Below are 10831 nucleotides of genomic sequence, written 5' to 3'. Positions count from 1 at the left end.
GCCAACTGAGCTATTTGTGATTCTAACATTTTATTAAAGCTAAGCTGCAGATGAGAAACTATCCATTTTATTGTTTATATTTTTTAAGACTTTGTCAGTGGAAGCTAGTTTTCTAGACATACCTTCCATAATTTTAGCTTGTCCATATACTAAATCTTTCAAGGATGATTGATTATTGGAGTTATTGTAATTATTACCTTGATAGTTACCTTGATAAGTAGGCCTCTGTTGTTGACTCCATCCTTGATTCTGTTGAGGACGATAGTTGTTGTTGATGATGAAGTTCACATCCTCTTGGGTTTCGGGACAATTATTCCCTGAATGTCCAGTGTTTCCACATTCTTCACAGGTCATGTGGGAATCATAAATGTGCACGACATCTTGCTTCTCATTGGCTCGATCTTTGAGCCTCTTCATTAGCAGGTCCATCTTGGTAGACAGCATGTCTACCTCCTTGACTGTATGCATACCTCCACTTTTCTTGCGGAATTGAAGACGTTCTTTAGATCATCCTTGGTTGGAGGCCATCTTCTCAACAAGAGCTGTTGCTTGTGGGATTATGAGGGATAAGAATGCTCCTCCAGCAGCAGCAGCCATATTTTTATGGGTGCAGTTAGTCAATCCATGGTAAAACGTCTACATGAGTAGCCAATTCTTCATCCCATGATGAGGACATTCTGATATGTAATCTTGAAAGCGTTCCCATGCCTCAGGGACAGATTCATCATGTTGTTGTTGAAAGCTTGAAATTCTACCACGTAGAGCGTTGGTTTTGCCCATGAGGAAAAACTTTGATAGGAAGGCATTGGAGCATTTTGCCCATGAGTTAATGTTATCTTTATTGGCGTAGAACCATTGCTTTTCCTTCCCCAAAAGTAAAAATGGGAAGAGGCGAAGTAATATGGCATTCTGAGTGACTCCATTGATGGTGAAAGTGCTGGAAAACTCTAGGAAGTGTTGGAGATGAGCACTCGCATCTTCATTTGCCTTTCCACAAAACTGGTTGGCTTGCACCATGTTGATGAGAGCTGGCCTAAGTTTAAATGCATTATCTCCGATGTTAACCGTTAGTCTAGTGCGGACGTTGGCCGCACTTGGAGGAGAGAATTAACGGAGGGTCTTGTTAGCCATGATCTCAAACACTGGTGTTGAGCAACATTCTGTCTATTTTTCTTCTAAAGCTAAAGCTGAAACGTGCTTGGATTTTTGAACTTTAGTCCTCCTAATTAGTGCTTTTGGATTTTCAATGTAGTTTTCTGGAAGGTCAAAACCAGACATACATTACCCTACATTAGATATAAATTGACAAAACAAGGGTAAGCCTGCTAAAGCAGTGGTGAATGGTTTTTTATCACCAACCTGTCGAGTTCATAAACCCGGGGTCCCTAATGGACCCGCTTTCCTACAAAAACTCAGCCCAGTAGACGGCATAGCGACAAACGCTCGCCTCCTGGGCTGGTCTAGATACATAATGATAGGCCAGGACAACGATCCGGTCCCCGACCGGAAGGCCTGGCCAAGGTGGGACCATAATCCGACTCCGGCCTCCTTTTCCGACTGGGGATACGCCAGACCTTTGTTCGTAGCTCTTCCCCAACCGACACAGTTGGGGCCAACTGGGAACAACCGACCGAGGATGCTCGCTTGGTGAGGGCCCGAGGATCAGGCAAAGCAGATAAGGTAAGGCGCTCAAGTCAACCACAATAATGCGGACCGTACCCTGCCATACCTTGCGCGCCTTCAGGACGGTGCAACCTTCCAGGCATGTCAGAGCACAAACAGTATTGTAGGCGCCAACATTTACCGTACTAGGCAAACACGGTAGAGCCTGCCACATGAGTCTGACATAAACAGTATTGTGGGCGCCGACGACTATCTCGTACCCAACAGCGTGGGCAACAAGACTAGGTAGCACACATATACATTCTCTCTCTTTCTCTGACTTGTAAGGCTATCCCCTTCGACTATGAAAGGGGATGAGCTCTCTCCTAAAAATCTCTCTGGATCCTCTGAAAAGAGAAGCTAGACGATTCGAGGACTCGATGACCTGAGGACTCGAACAGCTCAATAGCTCTAGAACTCTAAAGCTACATAGAGCATATGCTTCAATACTTAGCGCATGTTAGAGCACCCATCACTCTCTCGACCATTCGGCTTAGAGTCCGACCGGGCCTTTGACACCCCCTTCTCATTCCTACTCATTTGTAACAACCCCAGCAAACCATGAGCACCTGGGCTTAGGAATAAAGTCACCGACCGACTGAAACTGGACATAAGGCACATTGCCTGAACCAGTATAAATCATGTGTCATTGAGTGCTAGGCCACATCCAATCACAATGCATGGCAAAACTACAAATATTTACTTGTTGGTCACTTTTCGCACCGACAGTTGGCACCGTTCGTGGGGAAGACGCCGTGCGTTCTCACTTTTGGTTATCGAATGGCCCACCTTTCCACCATCTTCGTCATGGCGGGCTCGAGCAATGCGATCTGCTTCGGCTCACTGGAGTTTCCTACGCTCCCACCTTTTGGGATGTGGGCTCCTCTCATCTTCTAGCTGCTCTAGACTTTCCTTTTCAGGAGTCTGGACTTCGTCGCCGACCGGCTTCGTGAGGAGGCACTCGCCCCGACGTCCACTAGAGGAGGAGCGCTCTTCACCAGCCCTTGGCCACTCGATGACCCCAACATCGAGACACTCGCGCTTCACCTCCAGCCCATGCTGGGCTGAAACCCCATGGTGAGTGATGTACATTTTGTTCTTTACTCACTATTTAATACCTTCCGCCAACTCTCCGGGGGGACCCCATTGTCCCCACCGTGACCACCGTGCGACCGGTTCCCCTATGGCTTCGCGTCCCCTAGGGACACATGCTCATGGGGGATCCAAACGATGTTGATGCTGCCCCCTCTCACATCTAGGTTCGTGGGGATGGCGGGCTACGCTCTTGCCTCCTTTCACGACCTTGTCGATGATGAGGTTGAAAGCGATGGCTCCAGCATCGGCGACGTCATGGCACCTGGCCACCCTCTATCCCGAGAGTGCGCTATGGCGGATGCCCCGGGATAGCCACCGGTGGTAGCAGAGTCTCTACAAACTCACACCCCTCTAGACCATCATGTGAAGTCCCTCGCGTGTGCGCAAGAGCATGGCAAGGAGTTACGACAAAGGCGGCATAGTTAGTCGCCACATGCGCATCACCTGACGAGCGGCGCTTGAGGCCATCCTGGATGGAGGGAATGACCCCCCTCAGTTTGCTTGGGCTAGCTAGAATATCGCTGCTGCAGCGATGCTTCTACGTGGCCTCCCCAAGCCTGCCGACCCCTAGGAACAGGCAATCCACCAGAACCTCCAGGCGCTGGTGAAGACCACCGCCGTTCAATAGGCGGAGAGCTCCGCATCGCGACACTGGCTCATGGCCTCTTGTCCAACCGGCGGACTGGGGCCGCACTAGTCGAATTGCTCCATCCACTCACCACTATAGCTACCGGGCATGGGTAGGAAGCCACGGCTGCACCACAGCCCGACCCAGTGCCCGCTCCACACCGACCACCTATGCGTGAATGGCTTGGGCCGAACCATGATGCTCATAGCATCATCAACAATCGACGCCATGTCCGACATGATGTGCAGGAGGCATAGGCCTTGGCCTAACCATCGAGGGATGAGGGGACACACACCCCAGGCATGGTGGCCGACCAAACCACTGGAGCCCAAGCTGGGATGGCCCAGGCCATGGTCCTTTAGTCATCGCATTCCCACCACCCCCCAACATCGCCAGATACACCGGGGAGACCAACCCCGGTATATGGCTCGAAGACTTCTAGCTCGCTTGACGAGCCGGAGGAGTGGATGATGACCACTTCATCATCCAGTATCTCCCCATCTATGTGGGGGAGCATGTTTGAGCATGGCTCGAATTCCTTCCACCTAACAGCATTTGCGACTGGGCGGATCTCAAGAGGGTCTTTGTTGGCAATTTCTAGCAGACATATGTCCGTCCTAGGAATTCCTAGGACCATAAGAGATGTCAGCTGGAGCCCAATGAGTCCCTACGGGATTACATCCGCAGGTTCTCAAAGCGGTGCAACTCCCTTCTTGATGTCGTCGACATGGACGTCATCAGCGCGTTCCTCTCTAGGACAACCTATGAGTCCTTGATCCACAAGCTTGGCTATGTGAAGCACCAAACCACCCGTGACCTGCTCGACATCACCACGAACCACGCCTCCGGCGAGGAGGCGGTCAGGGCGGTCCTCAGCAACGGGTGGGACAGGGGCAAGGCCAAGAGCGAGGACCAAGGTGAAGGCCCCTCCACACAAAGGGGCAAGAAGAACAAGAAGGATCGGCACCTTGGTCGCTGCGACCGATCGTGTGAGCAATCAGTCCCAGTAGGGCCAGCCTAACCACATCGACAAGCTCATGGAGCATCCATGCACCAACCATGCCTATCCTGTCAAGCACCTCTACAAGGACTGTGAGCTCCTCAAGCACTTTCTGTGGTAGGCCGGCAAGCCAAAGGAAGGGAAAGGTAAGGAGGAGGAGGCAAACAAAGGAGGCATGGTGGGCAAGGATGATGATGGCTTCCCCAACTTTGAGGAACGCCTCATGATCTTTGGGGGATCCGATGCCATCCACTCCAAGCGCCAGCACAAGGTATGCTACAGAGGGGCATGCACTACTGAGTCGGCCGTCCCCTCTTTCCTTAGCTGGTTGGACTCCCTGATCACTTTTGATCGGAGAGACCATCCCTCCCATGTCACCCGACTAGGTTGTTACCCGCTTGTCATCGACCCCATCGTCCGCAAGAAGCACCTCACCAAGGTGCTGATGGACGGAGGCAGCAACCTCAACATCCTCTATGTCGACACCCTTAATGCCATGCGCATCCCCCAGTCGGAGCTCTGCCCAGTGAGCTCTCTATTCCATGGCATAATCCTAGGGACGCAGGCGTACATGCTCGGGTAGATCGACCTGCCCGTCACGTTTGGCGACCAAGCCAACTTCCGCTCGGAGGTCCTAACCTTCGAGGTGGTGGACTTTCTAGGGTCCTACCACTCCATCTTGGGGCGGCCATGCTATGCCAAGTTCATGGTGATCCCCAACTACACCTACCTCAAGTTGAAGATGCCAGGACTAAACAGCATCATAACCGTGGGTAGCACCTTTTTGCACGCCTACACGTGCGACCACGAGCATTACGAGCTCGCCACTGCTGTCATCAACTCTGCTGAGCTTCCGGAGCTCGGGAATTCGGCGACTCCGGTAGTTCTTGACTGCAATGAGCCGACCTCCTCAACTACCTTCCATCCAACTGAGGAAACGAAGGTGGTGGGGATCAACCCCATCGACCTGACCAAGATGATGTGGATCGGGACCAAGCTCCTGGCCAAATAGGAAAACAAGCTCACCGACTTCCAATGCGCCAATCGCGATGTCTTCCCGTAGAAACCTTCTGACATGCCAGGCATACCAAGGGAGATCACTGAGCACGCACTACGCCTCATCCTAGGCTCAAAGCCTGCCAAGCAATGCCTGTGTCGCTTTGACGATGAGAAGAGTAGGGCCATTGGCAAGGAGATCGCCAAACTCCTGGCAGCCGGATTCATCAAAGAGGTATACCACTCTGACTAGCTAGCTAATCTTATTCTTGTGAAAAAGAAGAATGGGAAATGGAGAATGTGTGTTGATTATACTAGCCTCAACAAGGCGTGTCCAAAGGACCATTTTCCTTTGCCACTCATAGACCATATAGTCGACTCCACCTCAGGATGCGAAATCATCTCCTTCCTTTATGCCTACTCAGGCTATCACCAGATCGCGATGAAAGAGTCTGACCAGGTCATGACATCATTCATCACCCTATATGGTTGGTACTGCTACATAACCATGCCTTTCAGTCTAAAGAATGCTGCCGCCACCTATCAACGATGCATGCAGTGATGCTTCACCGACCAAATCGACCCGCCTGACCAGCCTAACCAAGTCGAGTGGCCAAAACCAACAATCACCGTCTATGTAGATGACGTAGTGGTGAAAACGGCTCAAGCTAGTAACCTGATCGCAAACTTGGCCGCAACATTCGCGAACCTCCAAAGGTTCAGCGTCAAATTGAATCCCAAAAAATGTGTTTTCAGGGTTTCGAAGGGGAAGCTCCTTGGATACATCATGTCCGAGCAAGGCATCGAAGCCAACCCCAAAAAAATCACGGCCATCTCCAACATGGGCCCTATACGCAACGTCAACGGCGTACAGAGGCTCACCGGCTATTTGGCCGCTCTGAGCTAGTTCATCTCCTGACAAGGCGAATGGGGGATGCCTCTCTACAAACTTCTCAAGAAGACAGACGCATTCGTCTGGATAGAGGAGGCACAGCAGGCTTTGGAAAGCCTCAAAGCATCACTGACATCGGCCCCGATCCTTGTCGCTCCCGAACAAGGAGAATCCCTCCTCCTCTACATCATGGCAAGCAACCATGTTGTAAGCGTCGCCCTTGTCATTGAGAGGGAGGAGCCAGGACACCCCCTGAAGGTCCAACGGCCGGTATACTTTGTCGGTGAGGTACTCTCCGACGCCAAGGTTCATTACCCCTAGGTTCAGAAGCTTCTACACGCCATGCTGATGGCGACCCGAAAGCTCCTACACTACTTCACCGACCACAAAGTCATGGTTGTCACTTCGTACCCACTGGGAGACATCAGCCGCAACCGCAATGTCACGGAATAGATCTCCAAGTAGGCTCTCAAGCTCATGGGCCATGACATCAGGTATATCCCTCGCACTGCTATTAAGTCTCAGGCTCTTGCTGACTTCATCACCGAATGGACAGAAGTCCAGCTCATGACCCTAGACGTCACCCACAAGTACTGGACGATGTACTTCGATGGGTTGGTCATGGCGCCCGGCTCGGGGGCTAGAGTGGTTTTGATCTCCCTAGATGGGAGTAGGCTCTGCTACGTGATCTGTTTCCATTTTTTGGCCTCAAACAATGCCGCGGAGTATGAAGCCCTCATCAACGGACTCCGCATCACCATCGAGCTCGGCGCCACACGGTTGTATGTCCATGCCGACTCGGAGTTGGTCATCGACCAAGTCATGAAGGAGTCCTCATGCAAGAGCCCTCTCATGGCGGCATACTGCCAAGAGGTGCGCAAGCTCGAGGATAAGTTCTGAGCGATCGAACTACATCATGTCCCCTAAAAGGACAATGATGCCACCGATTTCCTCGCAAAATTGGCCGCTAGGCGGGTTCCGTCTCCAGATGGGGTTCATCAACGATCTCCATGAGCCGTCTACCTACGTTCTAGAGGATCTAACCTAGACGCACTCCGACACCAATCTGGCACTCGGGGGGCTCCAACCTCCCGACGTGCCCCGACCCCAACCAAGTACTCGGGGGCTCCAACCTTAGCGCCTCCATGGAAACATCACCCACCGACATTGTCATGATGGCACTCGATCTAGATGACTAGAGAGCACCGCTGCTCGCCCACCTCCTCGAGGAGGTTCTCCCACCAGAAAGGATTGAAGCGTGACAAATCGCTCGATGCGCCAAGACATTCATCGCCATCGGTGATGAACTTTACAAATGGAGTACGTCAGGAGTACTCATGAAGTCCATCCCAACCGGCCAGGGGAAACAACCCCTCCTTGAGATCCATGATGGAATCTGTGGGCATCATGCAGCCCCGAGGTCGCTGGTCAGGAAAACCTTTCACCAAGATTTCTACTGGCCCACTACACTCCGAGATACAGAGGAGGTTGTCCACAGATGTGAAGGATGCCAATTCTATGCTCGACAAACTCATCTGCCACTGTAGGAGCTTCAGACTATCCCCATCACCTAGCCATTCATGATCTAGGGCCTCGACATGGTCGGACCCCTCAAAAAGGCCCCGACGGCTTCACTCACCTACTCATAGCGGTGGACAAGTTCACCAAGTGGATAGAGGTGAAGCCCATCACCAATATCCGCTCAGAAGAGGTGGTCAAGTTCTTCCTCGACATCATCTATCGGTTTGGTGTTCCAAACTGCATCATCACTGACCATGGAACAAACTTCACCGGGAAAAAGTTCCTGGACTTCTGTGACGGATACGGCATTAGGATCGATTGGGCCTCGGTCGGTCACCCGTGCACTAACGATCAAGTCGAGTGGGCTAATGGCATGGTCCTCCAAGGACTCAAGCCTCGCATCTTAGATTGGCTCAAAAAGTATGACGGGCGATGGGTTGCAGAGGTCCCAATGATCCTTTGGAGCCTAAGAACGACCCAAACCAGTCCACAGGGTTCACCCCTTTCTTCCTCGCATACGGAGCCAAAGCAGTGTTGCCCTCTGACCTCGATCATGGTGCCCCGAGAGTAAAGGCCTTCGACCAAGACCGAGCCACGGAGGCTCAGCGGGATATGGTTGACTTGCTCGAGGAGGCTCATCAGATGACCATCATCCACTCCACTCATTACCAACAAACTCTCCGTAGGTATAATGAAAGAAAAATCAAGGAGAGGATCCTCGAGGTCAGTGATCTTGTACTCTGAAGGACCCAGTCAACCAAAGAGAAACATAAACTCTCTTCACCATGGGAAGGACCCCACACGGTGACCAAGGGGATCCAACTGGGCGCCTTTCGACTAAAGGACGACAACGGCAATGTTCTCACCAACACATGGAATATTGAACAGTTATGTTGTTTCTTCCCCTAAAGCTCGGTCTTACCGTTTCTTTCCATTCAACGTTTGCTCCTACAGCACTCTAGCCAGAGCACTCTCGGCCTAGGGCGCTCGGGGGCTCCATGAGGGTGCGATACAATCCTCCTTTTTACTATCATATAGTAATACTTTTCACCCAAATGAAAGGGCATCGCCCAGAAGAAAGGGCATTCCATTCCTTTGATTACCGTACATAACTTATGTTTTAACCTCCTGACCGATCACACCACACCACAACCTATGGTCACAAGCAGCTGAGCCTCATGGGCCATGCCTAGGTTCTTAAGGCTATAGCCCATGGGTCAATGGGCAGGTGCGAAAAAGAAAGGACAAAAAACAAAGCTACGCAAGGGTAAAAACAAGGGCGGATGGGACAAGCATGCCCTCATGAATGATTTCATCACAAAACGAATTCAAAATATTCATGAATGTAAAACTGTTCACACGATGGCTCTCCCATGAACTTGTCTTTTAAATGAACTAACTATTTCTACTCTAAACTATATTATGGCCCCCCAGCGGCATCGGCTGATGGCACAGTCGATGAGGACAAAGGCAGCTCACTTCCGGTAGGGACGATGTTCAGCTCTGTTGGGGGTGGGGCGATGCTTGCCTCTCACCTAGTCTCCATTCCCTCCATAGACTGGACGACATCTTCTCGACGCACATCTTCAGCCACGCTTGAACGACAAGCCTCCATCACCCACTACACGGTGACCTGCTCGACGACCATCTATGCATGTGGCACCAAACTCTTCCCTAGTGCATGGATTTTGTCTACGCTCCACCCATCGGTGTATCCTTGGTAGATGGCCGTGAAGTCCAGATCGGGGTGATGGGTCGCCACCAAGGTCAGCACCCCTGATGCCCCATAGAACATGCTATCGGAGATGAGCGCCCGAACTTCATTCGGGACCTCTGCCAGCTGGACGGCGGGCGTACTGGTGCTTGGTCCCAACCCGAACACCTTGGAGACGACCACTTGCGTGATGTTGCGAATCTAGTCGAGCTCCCCCTCGAGAGCGCATCACTCCTCAAGGGACTAGGCTAACGCCACCGCGTCCTGACCGACTGCTGCTTTGACCATGTGGGGGGTATGACCCTGGATACCCACAGCAGACCACATGGGCTATGCCCCTAGGGGTGGCCCAGCCCACAAGACAAAGCCTTGCGGGGCACGATTCTACTCGGCGCCTCCCGCAAGACTCCGGCAAGATATCCTGAAGATACTAGGAGATCTGTTAGGATACGTATGATCCCATGATTTCGGTAATCTGTTATTACTTTCCGGTTATCTCTCAGATCTAACCGACTTGTAACCCTGCCCCCAGACTATATGAGGCGGGCAGGGACCCCCTCCAAATGCACGCAATATCATATGATAGTCAATACAAACCAATAGACCACAGGAGTAGGGTATTACGTCATACTGACGGCCTAAACCTGTCTAGCTTATGTGTCTCCGTTGCCTTCTTGTTCTTGATCTCACGCTCCTCTGCCGATCAATCTACCTTCATGGGATACCCCTTGGAGGACTGCCGACGATATTATGTCGACAGTTGGCGCGCCAGGTAGGGGCTTGCGTGTCGTTTCCTTGTCAAACAAGATGGCTTTTTCCGTAGGCTCTTCGTCCCTTCCACAGCACGGCCAGATCTTCACGGTTGGATCCATCTCGTGGGTCATCAATGCTGACGGAGTCCGAGAGCACCTTGAGCCAGTGTAGATTGGTTCTACGCTGACCACCCTCGCACCTGCAACTATAGATCTGATCTTGGAACCACTTCTGAGGTTGCCTTGATCAACAACCCACCGCCCGCTTCCTCGCTATCAGAGGAAGCAGATCAACAATGATGATCTAATCGAATCCATCGATCGGGTTGGTCTGAAGCTCACCGATTGCCTCTCCATCGCCGAGTCGGCTCTGGACACTTTCGTTCAGTGCCGACCGCCCTCTGATCTGGATCTATCGGGGGCTGCTTGGCAAACTCCAGGGGGTATGGCCCTACCCTTTGGGCTCACCAACGCCGCCGCTAACTACCAAGACAACCTGAGGGGCAAGTTCGCCGACCAAGTGGGGGATATCCATCCTCTCACCAACCAGATCGCCGACCAGCTCCCGCCG

The 10831-nt window shown here is 52.0% G+C and overlaps 1 protein-coding gene and 1 non-coding gene across 2 annotated transcripts; both read left to right on the top strand.

The window, feature by feature from the left end:
- The first annotated feature begins 658 nt into the window (after window positions 1-658).
- LOC136484655 (small nucleolar RNA R71) lies at window positions 659-767 on the top strand. Its single transcript, XR_010766156.1, has one exon. It is a non-coding gene; the product is annotated as a small nucleolar RNA R71 (small nucleolar RNA).
- A 5983-nt stretch (window positions 768-6750) lies between these two features.
- Window positions 6751-7173, top strand: LOC136479180 (uncharacterized). The gene has a single exon (XM_066477128.1). The coding sequence runs from the start codon at window positions 6751-6753 to the stop codon at window positions 7171-7173; it is 423 nt and encodes a 140-aa protein (XP_066333225.1).
- The last annotated feature ends 3658 nt before the right edge of the window (window positions 7174-10831 follow it).

Source organism: Miscanthus floridulus, chromosome 9 (assembly GCF_019320115.1).
Source record: "Miscanthus floridulus cultivar M001 chromosome 9, ASM1932011v1, whole genome shotgun sequence".
NCBI classification, from domain to species: domain Eukaryota; kingdom Viridiplantae; phylum Streptophyta; class Magnoliopsida; order Poales; family Poaceae; genus Miscanthus; species Miscanthus floridulus.
Note: the sequence above shows the minus strand (reverse complement) of the source record. Positions and strands in the feature narration are given on the sequence as shown.

Bases quoted from the DNA above. Each gene is read 5' to 3' on its own strand.
- LOC136479180 (XM_066477128.1), top strand. From the start codon at position 6,751: ATGGGCCATGACATCAGGTATATCCCTCGCACTGCTATTAAGTCTCAG.